This window comes from Vipera berus (assembly GCF_964194415.1).
Source record: "Vipera berus genome assembly, chromosome: 2".
NCBI lineage: Eukaryota > Metazoa > Chordata > Lepidosauria > Squamata > Viperidae > Vipera > Vipera berus.
In genome coordinates this window covers 11,426,104-11,446,980 of record NC_138203.1, presented here as the reverse complement: position 1 = coordinate 11,446,980, position 20,877 = coordinate 11,426,104, and the positions used below count along the sequence as shown (strand labels likewise).

Here is a 20,877-nt window from a genome sequence, read left to right as displayed (position 1 = left end):
GCGCAAGCCAGCGGCAGAAGGCCTACCGGAGGGAAGTAATGTTTCAGGAAGTAATGTTAAGTCCTAAACACATCAGAATTTCCTGGTATTTCACCCTGATCTGCTAAAGACATGTGCAGATGGGTAACAGCCCATAACAAGTATGGGGGAGGGGTGCACAGTGAAATTCTGGGGTATCTGCCTTATCCCTGCCTTATCCCAACAGGACTAGCTAGCTACTCTCCTTCCAGTGGAAGCAGCCTAATTTGGATCCCATTGGGCAAAGAATTTCTGCTGTTGGGCTCCAGGAGACGAGGTTTTTCTGCTCTGCTCCCCCCCCCACAAGAATATTCTACCAACAGAGGTGAGGTTCCCCCCCAAAAAAACACACACAAACACAATCCTGGCTTTCTGGAAGAGCCTGAAAACCTGGATCAGCCGCTCAGCCTGGGGCCCTGAGGGTGTCTCATGGGCAGTGCTTTTTTTGTAAAAGAAAAAGGTGCCGGAACTCACACATGTCATACAACCCGCCTTGCCTACCCCGCAAGGTTCCATCCAAAAAAAGGTGCTGGAACTCCGTTCTGAGCTTTCTATGAGAAAAAAAGCCCTGCTCATGGGGTAGAGAAGATTCTTACCCCCAGGCTGTCCATCACCTTGGATCTTAACTTTTAATCTTTTTATTCTAGTTTCATTTCCTTTTAGCACTTTTTAACTTTTATTATATTGTAAGTCACCCAGAGTTGCTGTATTAGTGAGGTGGGTGGCATAAAATGTTATTAAAATAAAATAAGCTCTCCACTTCTGGGGGTGTTTTTTGACATGCTAAGGTGGAGGGTTGTTTTTTTTTTGCCTCTGGACCTTTAAGCAAAAATGCCACCTTACTTCTTCTTGTTCCTCTAACTGCCCCACTTGCAAAATTCTTGATTGCAAATCCAATTGTTATAACCGAAAGGTTTGTGGCCAACCTCTTTGTCTTCTTCAGAAGTGTCAAAATAAGTTCTAGCTAACTGCTGGTTTTAACAATGACCTTATCAAGCAAAGCTTCGGCCAAGTGATTAAGATGGACCAGCTCTGGGTGAAGCTAATTCATGGCTCCTTTGCAAAAACCCTTTAATAATTTCCTAATAAATTAATAGGTCAGATCCTCAGTGGATTGGCTGCAGGTTTCCAAAGTCTTCAAGGATAAAGGCTGTGTAAAGTGTAGATCAATAGTACATCCATAGTAGAGATAAGTAGAGACTCTGTACCCCAGAGTTAGCTTTGAGGCCCCCCTCCAGATGGGGGTCCTACCCAGCCTCTCCTGGAAACCTGCAGACTGGCACCCAGGGAGAAAGATGCTGCTTTGGCAACCATTTTATTGGAGAAGAGCATCTGATGGGAGAAGTTGGAAGGGCCACCTCACCCCCCAGAACCCTCCAAGGGAGAAACAGGGAAGCCTTGCTCTCTTCACCTTCACTCGGTGAGGTAGAAGATCTCCGTGCCAACGCTACAATGAAGAAGTGCGGTAGAAGGTCTCTGTGCCAATGCTACAATGAAGAAGGAGGGAGGGAAATGTCAAAATTCATGGTGGAAGGATTGGTGTTAACCCGCCCCCCCAGGCTGAGCATCCCACCCCCCACCCCATTCCCTCCTTCCACCCACTCAGTGAGAATGAAAAGGGGGGGGGCAAAGGAAATGGATGCTGCTGGTTCTCAGGGGTGGCCAGGGCCAGGAAGGTCCCTGGCCATGCATTGCAGGCCACGTCTGATGAGGGGAGGGACACTGACCCACAACAGGCTGGGTGAAGCCTCCTGGGGCTTTGGGGGCCTCCCTTGAAGCAGCTCCATCCAGGTGGCCGTGAAGGTGGCCTCTTTGGAGGGGAGCAGAAGAGCTGCAGGCCTTGAGCTCAGGGAAGGCACCCAGGTGGCCTCTTTGCCCCATACAAATATGGGACCTGTGCTGGGCTACTGCTCTCCAACTTGAGTAGAGCCATTAATGCCAACTCTCCAAGTGTTGCCAGCTGTTTGGGCCACCAGACTGCGGTGCCACCAAAACCACACCTGTCAGCGAGAACGACCTGGGGAACCTCCTGAAAAGCTCTGCTGTGTTTCTTTGTGGGGGAAGTGGCAGAAACAGAGTCTCCTAGACTCAAAATTCCAGCCTTTCCCACAAGGTCCACCCCCGCCCCAAGTCAAATCACTGGGGATTCCTTTCAAGAGCCACTTTGGGGGGGGCGGGGGGAAGAGAGAGGAAAAGAGAGGTGCTCAGGGGCCTTCCAGTTAGGGGGCACAGCAGTTCAGACCCTGCTTTTCCTTACCTGGTCGCCCCCCAATCCTTCAGCTGCTCCTCTCCGTCCTTGTCCACCAGACACTGGCCCACAAAGATGAGGTGTCTCCTGGGAGAGAGGTGTATCCCGAGGGAGGAATTGACAGATACTCACTGGCAGGTCAAAGGTGTTGTACCAATTGTGGGGGGGATATATTCCTCATTAAGACCCCCGCTTACCTACCGATGCTACTTTTACGTTGAGAAAGTTTTATGGGCTCCAAAAGTTTGGGAAACCTCAGCTAATGGGGGCGGAGGGGGGGACATTCAGTGAAAGAATCTGCAAGAAGCAGATCTAAGGAAGGAGAGATCCACCAGATTTTCTCCTCCACTAGATTTCCTCCTCCCGTTCTATTTGCTTCCACACCAAATAGTGAGTGGCTGTACCATGGACTTTCCAGCTGACGGTGAAGCCAAAGACGGGCTGGCGCCCCTGGTGCTGGATGCCCACAAGCGGGTTTGCTGGGGGGGTGGTGCCTGATGTATTTCCAGAATGGCGTTTTGTAGACGCCTGTGAACACCCCCGTTTCATCGACGTTGTCGATCTCCATGGTGAACTTGAGGTCATTCCTCCAGTTGCCAGTCAGGACGCACTAAAGGAGAGCGGGAGGGGGAAGGAAAGCGGGTCAAGGCGCTAGCCAAGCCCAGCTGTCCAACAGGTAGAGAATCTGGCTCCATTTTCTCCGGGGGATCTGAAAACACCCGCTCCTCCCAGGTGCCCGACCCCCAAGGCTGCTCATGCCAGGTAGGGCTGGCAAAGGCGGCCATCCCCAAGTCCGTCGGTCGAGGCCCCTGCCGGACCGCGTCCGGGACGACACCCCGTGGCCGCATCGCTCTGCCATCAGCGCAGCGAGCGAGAGCACCAGTCCCCAGCGAGCACGGAGGAGGACACGCTCGGCTGGCGGGCCGGCGGGGACCCAGGGCCACTGGCGCGATCAACCCCGAGGAAGCGGCACCCTCTGCCCAGCCCGCCGGCTCCCACCAGCTGCTCCTGCTCCACAACCGAGCAGAGGCTGGTGGCGGGGGGGGGGGGAAGGGATTTCCACGGGGGAGGCTGGGGCTCTCCGCCCGCCACCGCGCATCTCACCGTGGCTGCTGGCTCCGAGTTTTGCGGTTCGGCAAATGTTCCGGGACATCCGAGCAGGAAAGCGAGGAGCCCCAGAGCTGCCAGGCCCATCGCCATGGTGATCTCCAGGAATCTAGACGTGCCAGCCCCAGGAGAGACGCCCCTTATAAAGCCCCGCTCGCACCGGCTCTCTCCCCCCCTCTTGAGCTGCCGCCTCCCTCCACCCCCCCCCCGTGGCTGGGAGGGGCAGGATCCCCGTCAGAGGGGCGGACGCTTCTGCGAAATCGCTGGTTTCTTCGAGCGCTGAGCAGCGCTTCGGCAGCAAGAGGGGCGGGGGGGGGCACTTCTCGGGCACCCCATGGCGGCTGACTCAGCACGGGCATTCTTACCACCACCTCCGTCGCCGCCGCGTCCCCGGACTGAGAGCCTACCGTTTCCATTCTGGCTCTGCTGGATGCAAGCAGGAGAGGCCATCGGGCGGGCCGCGTGGGCCGGGCAAGGGCGCGGGGAGGGGTCCGTGGAAGGGAGACGGTCAGAGGCCAAGACGGCTCATGAAGCCTGGCCGAGGATCCCTGGGCAGCCGGGCTCTCCCACGGGGGAGTCGAGGGAACTCCCTCCGTCTGGGTGCTCTGCGTCCATCAGATCGTGCAAAGACCTGGTGTCCTGTATCTTCTGCCTGCCCAGAGGGTCCATAGTAACCTCCTTCGGCATGATCCCTTATTGGTTCTCTCTACTACCTGCCATTCTGCATTAATGCCTTCCATTCTTCTTTCTACACAAATGTTGGACTTTGCATTTATCCCTGTTGAAATTAATCTTCCTGATTTTTGCCCAGTATTCCAGCTTTTAAAGATCCTCTGAAATCTTCATTCTGCCCTCTGAAGTATTTTACATCCCCCCATTTCGTATCATGTCCAAAACTGATTAAAATGTTTTCTAACTCCTAAACTAACTTAATTGTAAATATATCAAACAGCACAAGGCCTCAAATAAAGGTAAAGGTTCCCCCGCACATGCGTGCTAGTCGCTAGTCGTTTCCGACTCTAGGGGCTCATCTCCGTTTCAAAGCCGAAGAGCCAGCGCTTGTCCGAGGACGTCTCCGTGGTCATGTGGCCAGCATGACTAGACGCCAAAGGCGCACGGAACGCTGTTACCTTCCCACCGGAGTGGTCCCTATTTTTCTACTTGCATTTTTACGTGCTTTCGAACTGCTAGGTTGGCAGAAGCTGGGATGAGTAAACTGCCGACCTTCTGATCAAGAGATCCTAACCCACTGAGCCTCAAATGGAGCCCTGTAATTCCTCACTTCCTTTCAATCAGATCTGGAGCCTTCCATATGCCCTTGTTGGCTTTGATCTCTCCACCGCCTCTATCCATGTAATGGTAGTGTAGGCCAGCTACAGGTTGCCTTCTTCTTCTTCACCGGGATTGCATTAATATTTGTCAAATGTTTTGCTGAAGTCAAGGTACATTACGTCCGTTGCATTCCCATAATCAGCTAAATCAGACAGTGTCTCAAAAAATATCAAGTTGATTTGGGGTCACCCCCAAACTCATGTTTGTCTTGCTAAGCACTAAAATATGATGGGTCTGAGATGGCCCCCATGAGTTCCTTCCAGACTCCTGGACAACCTGAGTTGGAGACTTGATTTCACCCATGCTCTCTCTCTCCCTTCCTCCCTCCCTCCTCCCCCCCATATTTTGTCCCCTGGTCCCTGCTGGTGATTCTGCCCAGCTCCATCTGGAGTCTTGGGGGAGAATACCCAGGGAAGCAGCAATAAAAAACAACCCAATAAGAAAATAAGAACCAGACCTCCTTTTTCACTCAACAACACTCCCTCGTCCATACAATCCCCTGGACAGCAGCCCTACCCCACCAGCATCTGGGGGGCAACCCAGCTCTTGCCAGCTATTTGGAAAACCATGAGGATGGGGGCCTGTGGTTCCCCAGGGCAAGGGAGCTATTGCCAAGGGTGACTTCCCAGGTCAAACAAAATGGCACATGCCTGCTGCACCCAGTCTAGAAGAATGATAGACATCCTTGGGGAAGTGCAGATGACCTGGCTCTCTGCCAGGTAGCAACAGCACCTAGATATATATAGTGCTTTCACAGTGCTTTACAACTCTCTCTAAGCAACCTCTTGTCTCCAGCAATCTGGGTCCTCATTTTACGGATCTGGGAAGGATGGAAGGCTGAGTCAGCTAGTGAGAATCGAACCCCCAAACTGCGAGCAGCCAGCACTCAGCAGAAGCAGCCTGCAGTACTCCATTCCAACCACGGCGCCACCACGGTGCATGATAGATAGAAAGGGCACCTTCAGTTGCACCCAGGAGGAAACTGGGGGCCACCGTGTAACAAGGCCAAACTGGGAGGGTGCCCATTACCATATCTGCTACCAAGTTCTTTTTTTTGTTGTTCAATAGTTCACTAATTTTTTTATAATCACAACTCCTTAATTTTTTATCAGCAAGATATTCTCTGGGTTTCAATATTTAGCTTACTAGCCATTGATAAAATGTGTTCCATGTTCTGATATATTCTGAATCTTCTTTCTCTTTCATTTTCAGTGTCAATCTGTCCATTTCTGCACAATCTAAAAATTTCTTAATTATTTCTTCCTCCCCTGGTAATTCTTCCTCTTTCCAATGTGGAGCAAATACAATTCTTGCTGCCGTTAATACATGTAACATTAAATATACCCATTCCTTCTCACAATTTCCTACAATTATACCTAACAAAAATAATTCTGGCTTAAAAATCTATCTGTTTTTTAGTCATTTTCTCTAACCATATATGTATTCTTGACAAAAATCTTTTGGCTTTAGGCCATGTCCACCAAAGATGATAGTATATGCCTCATTTTTGTCTACATTTCCAACAATAGCTAGACATACTTTTAAACATTTTCGCTAACCTTACAAGCGTTAAGTGCCATCTGTAAAACATTTTGTACAGGTTTTCTTTGTAAATCATGGCCTTTGTTATTTTAGAATTTCTTTCCCAAAGGCTTTGCCAGCTTTCTAACTATGTTATGCCCAAAGTTTTTTGCCTATATTGCCAGAGTTTCTTTAACTTGTTCATCGTCCATCTTTAAACTTAACATATACCTGTACATTTTCTTAATCAGTTTTTCATCTGATGTCAATGACATCTGGTCAAATTCTGTCTGTTCTTTATAAAATATAGATGTTTTAACCTCTTTTTCATACCTCATTTGAATTTGCAGGTATGGCCACCATGATAAATCAGTGCCCTGTTCTTCCATTTCTTGTCTGGGTTTTTGTTTCCCTTCAGTATTCACAATGTCTTTATAGGTCTCAATTTCCTTATAGTTAATTACGTTTGGGTGAACAAACGTTTCCATTGTTGAAAGCCATCCAGGTATCTTCACGTAAATTTTCACTTTTTCCCATTCTCAGAGAAGTGTGTTTCTTATGTAGTGATTTTGAAAGCATCTATGCATTTTATTCTTCCCATACCATAAAAAGAGGGACGCGGTGGCTCAGTGGGTTAGGATGCTGAGATTGTCGATCAGAAGGTCGGCAGTTTGGCGGGTCTGCCAACCTAGCAGTTCGAAAGCACGTAAAAAGGCAAGTAGAAAAATAGGGACCACTGCGGTGGGAAGGTAACAGCGTTCCGTGCGCCTTTGGCGTCTAGTCATGCTGGCCACATGACCACGGAGACGTCCTCGGACAAGCGCTGGCTCTTCGGCTTTGAAACGGAGATGAGCACCGGCCCCTAGAGTTGGAAACGACTAGCACGCATGTGCGGGGGAACCTTTACCTTTACCTTTACCATAAAAAGGCATGCCAGTTGTAGGTTATGCCCCTCTAGGTATAGTAATCTTTTATGTCTAAGAGTTATCCATTATTTTAAGCAATACAGACACTTGATAATATGAAGCCCAATCTGGCAGCCCAAATCCTCCATTTTCTTTTGCTTCTTGTAGCATTTTCAATCTTATTCAAGCTTTGTTTCCTTGCCAAATAAATTTCAAAATCAATGTATTTAATCCATCAAAAATAAATTTCCCCAGTTTCATAGGTATTGCTTGAAATAAAAAGGGTAGTTTTGGTAAAAATATTCATCTTCACCGTTCCTATTCTCCCTAGTTGTAGATTTTTCCAAGTCTAATTTTATTTGTTTTAATAATTTTATGTAGTTGTCTTCTTTTACTGTTGCACGTCTTGCTATGAAATATATCCCCAAGTATTTGATTTTTTTCTTAACTATCTGACAATTGATTTTTTTTGTTTATCTGTAAGGTTTTTAGTTATCACTTTGGTCTTTTCTCTATTTATTTTAGTCCTGCCACTTGTCCGAATTCTTCTATCTTTTTCATAAGCTTGAGGCTTGTCTCAAGCAGATAGAAGATAGAAGAACACAAAGACCAAGTCATCTATGAATGTTTGTAGCTTATATTTTCATTTTTTATCTCCAATAATTTAATTTCTGAGTCTTGCCTAAGATTTCTTGCAATGTTAAAATAAATAATAATAGGAATAATGCACATCCTTGTCTTGTGCCTTTTTTAATATTAAAGTTTTCTGTAAAGTCCCCGTTTATGATTATTTTAGATATTTGTCTATGATAGATTGTTTTAAGTATGTTTATAAAGTTTTCTCCAAAATCCATTTCATTTAGTTTAATCATAAATTGCTAATTTAGGTTATCAAAAGCATTCTGTGGATCTAGGAATATTAGCGCCATCTGCTTCCCTGGGTGCATTTCATAGTATTCCAGAATATCTAAATTCATTCTAGTTACCGGTATTTTTTTATTTGTGTCTTAGGTAAAAATCCATTTTGGTCTGTATGTATAAATTCAATCAGAAATTTCTTTAATCTTTCTGCTATTATTGAAGCAAAAATTTTATAGTCCACATTTACAAGAGATATTGGTCTATAAATCTTTATTTGCATCAAATCTGAATCTTCTTTAGGTGTTAAAGTAATGTTGGCTTCTAACCACGGTTTTGGTATTTTAGCCTCTAAGAGGACTTCATTACACAGTTCTTTCATTATTGGCTTTAATGTATCTTGTAGACCAGGGTTCCCCAACCTTGGTCAGGCTGGCTGAGGAATTCTGGGAGTTGAAGTTCACAAGTCATAAAGTGGTCAAGGTTGGGGACCCCTCTTGTAGACGTTTATAAAACTCTGCAGGTAGCCCATCTGGATCCGGAGTCTTATCATTTTTTGCCTTATTATAGCCTCTATTACTTCCATCATTGATATTTTTTCATTTAGCATGTGTTGTATATTCTCTGGAATTTTTCGTAACTCAGCCTTTTTATATATTGCTTTATTTTTTCTTGAGAAGTTTCTTCTGTGTCATAAAGTGTCTCATAAAAATCTTTGATTATTTTTTTAATTATGTCATTTTGGAACGGTAACTCGCCTTTTCAGTCTTGCGGTTTATTAATCTTTTCCCCCCCTCTCTTTCTTTTTTCAATTTGTAGGCTCACCACCTACCCGGTTAGTTAGCGTTTTCAAAGAAATTATGTTTTGCCCTCTTACTGCTACCAAGTTCTGAACCAGTTGTAACTTCCAGGTAGTCTTCAAAGACAATCTCATGTCCAGCGTGTTGCAGTAGTCCAACCAGGAGGTGACCAAGGCACGAGCAGCCATAAGCGACGGGCCCCAATCCAGGAATGGGTACCACCTGTCTATCAACACCCCCCCTCCCCCAGACATGTCTGCCACTGCTCTCCAGGAGGACCCTCACACAAGGTCTGTCAGCTCTGTGTGGCCTGTTTGAGGTTTCTGCAGACCACCTCCCCCCCACCCCGTGGGCTTCCCCAAGGGTTAAAGGCCAGCCACGCACCAGCAGATCCTATCCATTGCAGCCCGACGACCAAAGGGAAGCACCAACTGAGCAAAGAGCCGACCATCCGGCGCTTTCTCTTCTTTCCTCCCCCCCCCCCCCCGCTCGCCAACACTCCCTGCCCTGGTGGGGCTGCTGGGCTGGCCGACTCCCACTGACCTGGCGCGCCCTTCTTGGGCGGCGGGTCCTTCTTCTTCGCTTTCGTCTGCTTGCCCGGGCTCAACCCGGCCGGGGCGCCGGCATGCTCCCCGCGGCCTTCCACCTCTTCCAGCCACGGACGCATCCCGTCCGAGGGCGCCTTCCAGGAGAGGGAGAGGGCGAGGAGAAGGTGGGAGGGGAGCTCTTGAGCGGTGCGGAGGACAGCTGGCTCAGGCGCGCGTCCTGCGGCTCCGGCCACTCCGACCGGGGGGGGGCGGCAGGGAGGGGTCCGGGCGGTCGTCGAGCGCGGCAAGACCGTGTCCTCGTCGCTTCCCAGGCAGGTGGAGACGAGCACGATCAGCTCTTCCTCCACCTCGCGAGCCGTGGGCGACGTGCTGATGTGTGTGTGTGTGTGTGTGTGCTGACGTGCTGACGTGGCGGGGTGTCATCAAGTTTTTGACACCTTGCTAGGTGGTACTTGAATATTGCCATATCCAAAAAGTGGTACAATCGGTGAAAAGGTTGAAATGCGCTGTTCTAATGCAACCTCCTGCTCAAGCAAGAGAGCCTATATAGTATTTCAAGTTCACCCTGTTTGTTCTCTAAACTTTGAGCATTCCTGTATAGGCATCTGAGTCCTTTATGGATCTTGGGTATGTTTCTTATCTTTCCTACTTTCCTACTTTCCATCCCTCTCTACTTCACTGTACTTCTTCTTCTTCTTCTTCTTCTTCTTCTTCTTCTTCTTCTTCTTCTTCTTCTTCTTCTTCTTCTTCTTCTTCTTCTTCTTCTTCTTCTTCTTCTTCTTCTTCTTCTTCTTCTTCTTCTCCTCCTCCTCCTCCTCCTCCTCCTCCTCCTTCTCCTTCTCCTTCTCCTTCTCCTCCTTCTCCTTCTCCTTCTCCTTCTCCTCCTTCTCCTCCTTCTCCTCCTTCTCCGCCGCCGCCTCCCAGGACTAAGACGACACCGCCGGAGGCAGCGAGGCCGACGCTTCCGTGGGTTCCGCTTCCATGCTGGCTCGGCTGGATGCAAGCAGGAGAGGTGATTGGGCGGGCCGTGTGACCCGGGCAAAGGTGCGGGGAGGGCTCGGTGGAAGGGAGCCAGCCAGAGGCCAAAACTACTCACGTGCGCCTGGCCAAGTATCCCTGGGCAGCCGGACTCTCCCACGGGGGAGTCTAGGAAACCCCCTCCCTCCGGGTGCTCTATGTCCAGCAGATCGTGCAAAGCCAGAGGGAGCTCCGAGGTGCTGGACTCGGCCTGCGATTCTTGGTTAGGTCCAGGATCGCATTTCCTCCTGCTCTTTCTTCCACTAAATGAGGTTGTCAGCAAGGGAGGACCAGGATGCTGGGATAATTGCCCCCACCCAGCCCATCACTCTTGCCCGCCTCTCTGAAAGCTTCTCTGCTCACCTGAGGCAGAAAGACCTGGCCTGTGTCTTCTGCCTGCCCAGAGGGTCCATAGTAACCTCCTTCGGCAGGATCCCTTATTGGTTTTCTATACTACCTGCCATCCTGTATTAATGCCTTCCATTCTTCTTTCTACACAAAAGTTGGACTTTGCATTTATCCTTGTTGAAATTAATCCTCCTGACTTTTGCCCATTATTCCAGCTTTTAAAGATCCTTTGAAATGGTCATTCTGCCCTCTGAAGTATTTTACATCCCCCCATTTCCTATCACGTCCAAAACATTAAAATGTTTTCTAACTAACTTAATTATAAATAAATATGTCAAACAGCTCAAAGCCTAAAATGGAGCCCTGCAATTCCTCACTTCCTTTCAATCAGATCTGGAGCCTTCCATACGCCCTTGTTGGCTTTGATCTCTCCACCGGCTAAAACCATTTAAGGGTAGCGGCTAAAACCATTTAAGGGTAGCGTAGTCCAGCCACAGGTTGCCTTCTTTTTCTTCTTCTTCACCGGGATTGCATGGATATTTGTCAAATGTTTTGCTGAAGTCAAGGTACATAATGTCCACTGCATTCCCATAATCAACTAAATCAGACTGTGTGTTAAAAAATATCAGGTTGATTTCGGCTCACCCCCAAACCCTTCATGCTCCTGCTAAGCACTAAAATATGATGGGTCTGAGATGGCCCCAATGAGTTCCTTCCAGACTCCTGGACAACCTGAGTTGGAGATTTCAACTCATTCTCTGTCTCCGTCTCTCTCTTTCTCTCTTTCTCTGTCTCCCTCCCTCTATCTTGTCTCCTGATTCCTGCTGGTGATTCTGTCCAGCTCCATCTGGAGAAGACCAAGGGAAGCAGCAGCTCTGCTCTTTGCCTTGCTCAGCCACTCAGCCTGGGGCCCTGACAGAGCAGGGAACCTTGGGGGTGTCTCATGGGGTAGAGGAAAAGATTACCCCAGGCTGTCCATCACCTCGGTTCTTAACTTTTAATCTTTTTATTCTAGTTTCAATTCTTTTTGGACTTTTTAACATTTATTACACTGTAAGCCTCCCCGAGTTGCTGTATAAAATAAGCTCTCCACTTCTGGGGGTGTTTTTTTTACATGCTAAGGGGCAGCTTTTTGCCTGCGGATCTTTAAGCAAAAATGCCACCTTACTTCTTGTTCCTCTAACGGCCCCGCTTAAAAAATTCTTGATTGCAAATCCAATTGTTATAACTGAACCCTTTGTGGCCAACCTCTTTGGCTTCTTCAGGTAAGTGTCCAAATAGGTTCTAGCTAACTGCTGGTTCTCAAAATGACTCTATCAAGCAAAGCTTAAGATGGACCAGCTCTGGCTGAAGCTAATTCATGGCTCCTTTGCAAAAACCCTTTAATAATTTCCTAATAAAATAATAAGGCCGATCCTCAGTGGAATAGCTGCAGTTTCCAAAAGTGTGTGTAAAGTGCAGAGCAGTAGTAGAGACAAGTAGAGCCTCTGTACCCCAGGGTTAGTTTTGATCCCCCCCTCCAGATGGGGGGGGGTCCTACCCAGCCTTTCCTGCAAACCTGCAGACTGACACCCAGGGAGCTTCTGAAAGACCAGGGAGGCCGAGGCTGCTCAGGCAAACATTTTATTGGAGAACAGCATCTGATGGGTGATGTTGGAAGGGTCACCTCCCCATGGCCCCCCAAGGCAGAAATGGGGAAACCTTGCTCTCTTCATCCTCTCAATTGCTGCGGTGGAAGGTGTTTGTGCCAACTCTACAATGAAGCAGGAAAGAGGGAAATGTCAAAATTCATGGTGGCAATATTGTTCTCTCTCCCTGCCCCCCCCCCCGCTGAGCATCCCACCCACCCCCACCCCATTCCCTCCTTCCACCCACTCACGTGATAACAAAAAGGGGGGGGCAAAGGAAATGGATGCTGCTGGTTCTCAGGGGTGGCCAGGGCCAGGTAGATCCCCAACCACACATTGAAGGCCAGGTCTGATTAGGGGAAGGACACTGACCCAAAGCAGGCTGGGCAAATTCTCCTCGGCCTTTGGGGGCCTCCCTTGAAGCAGCTCCATCCCGGTTGGCCGAGAAGGTGGCCTCTTTGGAGAGGAGCAGAAGAGCTGTAGGCCAGGAAGGCATCCAGGTGGCCTCTTTGCCCCAGACAAACATGGGGGCCCGTGCTGGGCTACTGCTCTCCAATTTGAGTATAGCAATTTATGCCAACTCTCCAAGTGTTGCCAGCTGTGGGCCCAGCAAACTGTGGTGCCACCCAAACCACACTGGTCAGTGAGAATGACCTGGGGACCCTCATCAAAACCTTTGCTGTGTTTCTCTGTGGGGGAAGTGGCAGAATGTGGGGCTGTGCTGGTCTACTGCTCTCCAATTTGAGTAGAGCCATTAATGCCAACTCTGAGGGTTGCCAGCTGTGGGCAACCCAGACTGTGGTGCCACCCAAACCACACTTCTCAGTGAGAGGGACCTGGGGAACCTCATCAAAAGCTTTGCTGTGTTTCTTTGTGGGGGAAGTGGCAGAAACGGAGTCTCCAGCCTCTCCGCAGGAGCTGCTCAACCCTGGGTGCGGAAAGATCCCAGAGAGAGGGAAACCGTTGGGGTGTCCTTTCAAGAGCCACTTTGGGAGGGGAGGGAAGAGAGAGAGAAAAAGAGAGGTCCCCAGGGCCTTTCCAGTTAGGGGGCACAGCAGTTCAGCCCCTGTGTTTCCTTACCGGGTCGCCCCCCATTCCTCTGCCGCGGATTCCACCTTCTCACGCAGCAGCCAGGTTGTCTTCAGCTGCTGCTTTCCGTCCTTGTCCAGCAGACACTGGCCCACAAAGGCGGTGATGGATTCTGAGGGAGGAATCACCCAGAGACTCACTGGCAGGTCAAAGTTGCGGTACCAGTTGTTGGGGGGGGGGGAATATTTCCTATAAGGACCCTGCTCACCGATGCTACCTTTAGATTGGGAATGTTTTATGGGTTTGAAAAACCTTCGGCAGCTCCAGCTGATGGGGGGTGGGGTGGGAGGGAGGACATTCAGTGAAATAATCTGCAAGATGTAGATCTAAGGAAGGGGAGATCCACTAGATTCCCTCCTCCCGTTCTATTTTCTTCTACACCAAATAGTGAGTGGTTCTACCAGCGAAATTCCAGTTGACGGTGAAGGCGAAGAGGGACTGGTCCCCCAGATGCTCGACTGCCACAATCGGGGATGGCTGGATGCGATTGGTGGAGGCCGAGACTGCCGTTTTGTAGAAGCCGCTGAATACCCCGTCTTTAACGACGGTGTTGATCTCCATGGTGGAGTTGAGTTCATTCGTCCAGTTGCCAGTCAGGACGCACTAAAGGAGCGGGGACGAAAACGGGTCACGGCGCTAGCCAAGCCCAGCTGTCCAACAGGTAACGACTCTGGCTCCATTTTCTCCAGGGGATCTGAAAACACTCGCTCCTCCCAGGTTCCTGTCCCCCGGGGATGCCCACGCCGGGTGGGGCTGGCAAAGGCGGCCATCCCCAAGTCCATCGGTCGAGGCGCCTGCCAGACCGCGTCCGGGACGACACCCCGCGGGCGGATCGCTCTGCCATCAGCGCAGCGAGCGAGAGCACCAGCCCAGGCGGCAAGCTGCCAAAGTCCCGGCCGAGCACGGAGGAGGACACCCTCGGCCGTCCCGTCCGTCCGTCGAGGACGCAGGGCTTCTGGCCCTCAGCGCGACGGCACCGGGTGCGATCAACCCCGAGGAAGCGGCACCGTCTGCGCAGCCCGCCGACTCCCACAGCTGCTCCTGCTGCCCACCCGAGCAGAGGCTGCTGGCGGGGGTGGTTTCCACGGGGGAAGCTGGGACCCTTCGCCCGCCATCCCGCTTCTTACCTTGGCGGCTGGCCCCGAGTTTTGGGGTTCGGCAAATGTTCCGGGACAGCCGAGCAGGAAAGCGAAGAGCACCAGAGCTGCCAGGCCAATCGCCATGGTGATCTCCAGGAATCGAAAGGTGCCAGCCCCAGGAGGGATGCCCCTTATAAAGCCCCGTTCGCACCGGCTCTTCCACCCCCCTTCCACTTGAGCTGCCACCTCCCTCTGCACACACACACACCCCGCGTCTGGGAGGGGCAGGATCCCCGCCCGAGGGGCGGACGCTTCTGAGAAATCGCTGGCCCTGCTGCGAACGCTGAGCAGCGCTTCGGCAGCAAAGGGGGGGGGGCGCGGGGGGCACTTCTTCTCGGGCACCCCACCGCCGCTGACCCAACAAGGGCATTCTTACTCGGCTGGCTCTCCACCAGCGCTCCTCTCCCGCCATTGGTCCTCCAGCGCTCCAGCTTCGCCCCTTCCTCCCGGCCGTTTCACGGAGGGACATTTTTTCTAAGGCTATTTGGCTGCGTGGGACATTTAAACGCGCAGCCGGGAGGCCAATCCCCACGCCAAGGGATGGGGAGCCTGGGAGGCAGGAAGACGGGGACGTTGCTTTGATGTGCACGCAAGGAGAGGAGAGGGGAAAAAAAGCAGTGTCGGGTTGAGGGGGGGGATCAGGGTCAGGGCCTTTCTCTTCACAGCCTTTCAGGAAGCTGCCCACCCCATAATGACATGTTTAATAACAATCCGATAAGGCTGCATGGCTGTACCCACACACCCTCTTCGTCCAGGTGCCTTTGGAGAGAGAGAGAGAAAGAGAGAAGGGGGAGAAAGCATGGTGTGTGTGCGCGCGAGAGAAAGAGAGGGAGAGGGAGAGGGCGGGAGGGAGAGCGCGAGCGAGCGAGCGAGGGAGCTCCCCTTTTTTGTAAGTTTGCTTGCTCCCTTTGTGAGTCTCTCGGTTCTCTAAAGCTTTGCTGGCCAGCTCCTCGCCTTCCTCCTCTTCCTCTTCCTCTTCCCTCCTGGCGCTCCCTCTCTCTCCCTCTCTCTCTCTCTCTCTCTCTCTCTCTCTCTCTCTCTCTCTCTCTCTCACACACACACACACACGCCCTGCTTTCTCCCCGTTCTCCCCTTTCCTTCCAGCGAAACGTGGATGGAGTGGGAAGAGATTCAAAAAAAGAGACGGCGGGGGGGGGGAGAGAGAAGGGGGAGAATGGGGAAGCTCCCTCGTCTCCTTTCAGTTTCGGGACGAGCTCGCCCTCCGACCCCTTTTGGCCCAACCTGTCGCGGGGCCAGATTCAAATTTCTCCCTTCTTCACCAGGAGGCAAAATACTCGCTTTCCCTCAACTATCGCATCTCCCCCACTGCCGAAGTTTTTGGGGTGCGAAGGCCTCGCTTGTGGTTCCGTGCCGGTGTGGGTGGGTGTAAATCACCTGCGGGGCTGTTGAGAGAGCCGGTTTGGAGGGGGAGGGCTTAGGGCAGGGAGTCTTCAAACTCTGCCCTTTTATGACTCATGGACTTCAACTCCCAGAATTCCTCAGCCAGCGTGGGTTAGGGTCTAACCCTTCACTCAAAAGTACCCGGACTTTTTTTTTTGCCCGCTGTCTTGCCTCCTTCCGGTTGCAGATTCTCCCTTTAAAGACCTGCCGTTTGAAGGAATTGGGAATTGTTTCAGCGTTGCTGTTTCTCCTTAATATCTGGAAGTAAATATTGGCCTTGCAGGATTTTGCAGCCCTGCAGCGAAGCCTGATCGGTTCGTTATTAACCTTGCCGTTTTGGCGCGGGGGGGAGGGGGGCTGGCAATTTCTCCGAAAAAACCCAGAGCGAGTGAAGGACAGAATGCAAAGCGCTCCGCTGAAGAAAGTTCGCCAGGGACACGGGAAGTGAGAAAGCGGAGGTATTCCCTCCCCATTAGCTGTGTCGGCTGAGTGTCTCATCGTCCCCTCTTCCTAACGTCGGAATCCGCAGCAGCCTCGCTTTTTAAAGGCGTTTTCCTTTCCTTTGACGGGTCTTCTCTCGCTTGCTCAAAACGTCCCGGGAATCGGCTCCTTCCTATTTCTCACCCTCAGCTCCATTTTTTTCTTTTGAAACGGGTCCCCCCCCCCCGGAGCCAGAAAGGTTGGGGACCGCTGTGCAAGTGGGCTTCTCTAAACACCCAGAGGCTAACCATAGGAGGACAAATCGTGCACTACAAAGGTTGTTTGGAAGTGGGAGAAACTTTGAAGGTAGTTTACCAGATTCCCTGCATGTAATGCTCCTGTAGGACAGGTGGGGAGGAAGCTAACCACCAGGTTGCAAGAACACCAGCCAGTGACCTGAGCTCATTGGTAGCCTCACATTGCAATGAACAAGGACATGCATTCAGTTTCACAGCTACTATGATTGTTGGCCAAGCAGGAACAAAAATAACCAGACAAATTATTGAAGCTTGGGAAATGGGCCTCTTGTCAGTGAATAGGAGTGCTGATTTGCCACTGGCCTACCAGCGAGGAGTCACAAGGAAACCGTGACTTAATAACAAGCCACCAAGACCCTAATTAATAACTAAAAGCTACACACAACCAGCAACCATATAAATACAAAGTGTAGAACAGCTCAGAGCACATATTCTGGAGAGAGAGTTCTCTGAGCATGGGCTCCAGCATGAGCCTGAAAGCTTGGAAGAATCAACTTTTGGTCCCAGTGACCGACTCAGATTGGACCATGCAACATTATCCTGGGATACCTATATCTGTCTTCATTCAGGATATAATGTGCTGCTTCCTATCTGTCAAGAACCATGGTGGTGCAGTGGTTAGAATGCAGTATTGCGGGCTCTCTGCTGACTGCCAGCAGTTCAATTCTGCTGGCAGTTTGATCCCCGGCTCAAGGTTGATTCAGTCTTCCATCCTTCCGAGGTCAGAAAAAAATAAGGTAAAATTGTTGCCACGCTACTGCCTCTTTGGGGACACGGTCAACACGGCTTCACGTATGGAGTCCAATGGCGAGGCTGAGATACCCCCCCCAATGCTCTTTGTGTAGGGCCAGTGTATCCTTACCTCCCTTCCCTTGGAGCCTGCTACTGGTGCTTCTCCCCACCCGGCCTTCTTTCTAGCCTCCCCCCCCAGCTTCCTTGTGAACTCTTTCCCCTTCGGTAGATGTTCCAGTGGGATGCAATCCAGTCCAGCTGTGCCCCATTTCTGGGAGGCTGAGGGACTGAGACCTTGCTTCTCCTTGAGGGCCTCCTGAAGGCAAGAGGGGCCCCAACAGGAACAGTTAAAGCTTCACTAGTTTAGGTCAATCAACTTTATTGTGGTACTCTGTAATTGCTGTGGACCCCGAGACTCCCAAGTAGGCCACTGGGCCCCTTTGGCAGGGGATCGTGGGGGGCACTCACTCTCCTGCCCCTGTTCCTTCCAGCCTTGAAGATCCACATCTCTGCCGCTACCAAGGAGATCCTGGATGAGTTTGGCTGCTTTCTGCTGGAGCTCTGGGGGGGGGACATAGAGATGAAGGGGCGTATGGGAAGGAAGGGGCTGGGCCCTGCATTTGGGGCAGGGGGAAGAGGAAGGAGTGCAAAGTGGAGGTGCGCCTCTCACTTTCACTGCTCTTGGGGGGGGGCTGCATTTCAAGAAAGGGGGCAAGAGCCCTTCTAGTGTGTGTTTTCTGGCAGGGCAAAGGGAAGATGAGGACCCATTGGCTGCTGGGAGAAGAGAAGATGGCTTGGTGTTTTCCAACTGGCCCAGATGGCGGCAAGGTAATGTTCAGAGCTTGGGGTAGTTTTCTGAGCTCGGATGCTGGAGGTGCCCTGTGGAGAGGGGTAAAGAAGCTGAAGAGCAGCTGGGTGGGCAGAGCTGCCCTCCGGGCGTGCGTCACTCACCCTCCTGGCTGGGTTCAAGCTCCTGGCCAGAAAATACCCTCCAGGCTAGAACAACAGGTGCCCGGGCTGCCTGGCCACCTGCCTGCCATGTCCTTTGCAGCCTCTCAAGGACAAGCCTCGTGGGAGGAGGCAGGAAAGGCATGGCAGCCCCAGGTTGGTGTGGGACAGGATGGCACTCACCGGCACCTGCTGGGCATGTTCAAGCCAGAATGTCTGCGGTTGTTCCAGCCGGTAGTCATGGGGCTGCAAGAGGAGAGGAAGTCACAGGGAGCAGCTGGGGTGTGTCCAGGAGGGGTGGGTGGGTGGGGAGTCTGGCTGCTCTTCTGGCCTGCAAGGCCCCCTACCTGGGTGGGGGGCAGGGGCACAGAACGGAAGCCCTCCTGCTTGTAGTCCCGGTGGGTGATGGAGAGGGACTCCATGGGCGCGGGCGGAGGGTACCTTTCGCTTGCTAGGAGGCTCGTCCTGCAAATCAACAGGGACAACAGCAGATGAGCCAGGAGCTGCACTGGCAGAAGGGGGGGGGTTGGGCACAGAGGGCTTTTGCCTCCCCACCCCCACCCTGGGGCAGAAACCACCTGGGGGAGTGACAATGCTTCCTGTGGGACCTCCAGCACCCTCAACAGCACTGAACCCAGGAAATCTTTTTTGTCACCAGCACTTGCAGGGAGGGAGGCTGGAGTGGGGACAGTGCAGCCCCCAGCCCCATTGAAACCTCACCCTGGAGAGATTTTATACATTCAATTTCTAGGCAGAGAGCAGAAGGGCGAGGCTTCATTTTTCAGCTTGTCCCAAGTGTTTTATGAATAAAAGAGAGCACCCTGCATGGTTATTTCAATGGTTTCCCAAACAAAATGGGTTTTGGCACTGCCGGAGCGTTTCTTGGAGTATTTCTGTGTGCTAATCTCAAAGGCTGCCACTCCTGCCGGTAAAAGGTTGGGAGCAACACCGCAAATATTTATTGGGTTGTATGTCCAAGTGCTAACTTGGCTGCCTCCTTTGTCGTCTAATCGCCACAGCCAAGGGACGGGATTTCCCCTCAGGCACAGAGAAAGGTTGAGCAAAGGGCTGGCACAGCCCTTGCTGGTTTGTGCCATGGTGTCCACCCTGCCTGCCGGTTGGGGGAGAAAGGCAACAAGGAAGTAGACAGCCTCCAAGGTCCTAACTCTTTTGTTCTGAAGCAAGGTGGCCTTGGCTCAAGATCTCCACCTAGGCTTGGGAAAGTCCCTGAAGATACAGTGGAGGAGGACTCCCAGGCTGGTACAGTATTTAAACTCTCACCCAGCAATCTGACCCAGGAGGACAGTGCTCAGAATGGCTAAGGTGGAGGTCTTCTTGTCTTCTGCAGCACTGTGGCCTTGAGTACCCCCAGGCTCCTCTACTTCTGGGTCACGGTTTGATCTGCAATGGGGCGAGTGGCTCTAGAAAAGGGCCGAGCAAGTTCACAGTCCAGACCAGTTGGAGGAAAGAGGCCACCCTTTGACCTTGACAGGCGCGCAACAAGACCTGGCTGCTAAGTGTATGGGGGGACGGGAGGGGCGGAGAAGGTCCTGTTCCTTACCTGTGTTTCTGGTACCTGTGGGACAACCCTGACCTGTATGACTGAAAGCCTCACAGACTTGCGGAGGGGGCTGTTTAGGGGGAAAGGCCAAGAAGTGGGCAGGGCCGCAGTTGCACACCCGGGCTGCCCAAAGGGAACAGCCAAACTCACCGATTGCTGCCTTGAGATGGGCTGGGCGTGTGTGTCTGCCTGGCTTTCTAATGTGAGTGGAAAACAAGGTGCCTCAAGTGTGGGGAGAAGGAATTCCACCTAACTAATCCTCCGGAGTAGCATTGCAACCAACCCTGAGCTGGACCCCCTTCCAATCCCTGCGCAGGTGTTGTTGGCTAAGCCCATCCTGGGCTCCACTCCTGGCCTCTGCCCGTCTACTGTCCTGCTGCCCACCTCGCACAGGGAGCCCCGTCTTCACGGGACGAGGGTAGGAGTCCTTCATGGTGGTGGTCGCGGGCATGCCGGTGTGGAAGTCAAGCGTGAGGAGGCCAGGATGCCCGTGCCGGTGGAAGAACCCCTCGGTGCCATACTCGGGTCTTGGCACGAGCTCCAGATCGTTGGTGGCTCTCTGGGAAAAGCAAAAAGGAAAACAAAGGATGCTCCTTCCTCTTGGGGCTACGGGTGGGGGGGGCACTTGCTCTCCCCCAACCCCTGGGGAGGGCACAGCTGGCTCCTGCCCTCTCGCTCTGCAGGTCAGGAACGGAAGGGTCCTGCTCCAGTCCCTGTAGGCTGCGCTCGTGTGTGTTTGTGTGTGTGTCTCTGTGTCTGTGTCTGTGTGTGCAGCTCTGCCTCGGGCTCCGACGCCATCTCCGCCGGGCTCCCGCGGGGCTCCTCCGCGCTGGTCGGGGCGGCCTCTCCGCCGCTCGGCACCTGCGCTCTGGCCAGGGAAGAGACGGGACACCGCTGGGAAGCGGGAAGGGGCCACGGCTGCTCCGGCGCACCAGCGCCC

At 51.9% G+C, this 20,877-nt stretch overlaps 3 protein-coding genes across 4 annotated transcripts in view; all 3 read right to left on the bottom strand.

The window, feature by feature from the left end:
* Positions 1-1,317: 1,317 nt before the first annotated feature.
* LOC308661436 (avidin-related protein 1-like) lies at positions 1,318-3,466 on the bottom strand (the record flags this gene model as incomplete). Its single annotated transcript, XM_081316362.1, has 4 exons — positions 1,318-1,505; positions 2,276-2,353; positions 2,671-2,876; positions 3,371-3,466. 4 exons carry the CDS (start codon positions 3,464-3,466, stop codon positions 1,466-1,468), a joined length of 420 nt encoding a protein of 139 aa, XP_081172488.1. The 3' UTR covers positions 1,318-1,465.
* A 1,751-nt stretch (positions 3,467-5,217) lies between these two features.
* LOC308661434 (uncharacterized protein) overlaps positions 5,218-20,877 on the bottom strand; it is a gene marked incomplete at both ends in the record, with an annotated part of 53,467 nt that continues 37,807 nt past the window's right edge. Inside the window, 4 exons of the mRNA XM_081316361.1 lie at positions 5,218-5,258; positions 9,333-9,471; positions 10,434-10,617; positions 13,411-13,531. Coding sequence (XP_081172487.1) covers positions 5,218-5,258; positions 9,333-9,471; positions 10,434-10,617; positions 13,411-13,531 — 485 coding nt within the window. The remainder of the gene's footprint in view (positions 5,259-9,332; positions 9,472-10,433; positions 10,618-13,410; positions 13,532-20,877) is intronic.
* LOC308660994 (sperm-associated antigen 8-like) lies at positions 18,130-20,458 on the bottom strand. 2 transcript variants are annotated; one of them, XM_081315648.1, is made up of 4 exons: positions 20,322-20,458; positions 18,724-18,841; positions 18,560-18,622; positions 18,130-18,307 (listed from the first exon to the last, which is right to left on the bottom strand). In XM_081315648.1, exons 2-4 carry the CDS (start codon positions 18,796-18,798, stop codon positions 18,152-18,154), a joined length of 294 nt encoding a protein of 97 aa, XP_081171774.1. In that variant the 5' UTR covers positions 18,799-18,841; positions 20,322-20,458; the 3' UTR covers positions 18,130-18,151. The 2 variants fall into 2 exon arrangements, with proteins under 2 accessions (XP_081171774.1, XP_081171773.1); XM_081315647.1 differs by lacking the exon at positions 20,322-20,458 and having other exon boundaries at positions 18,724-19,188.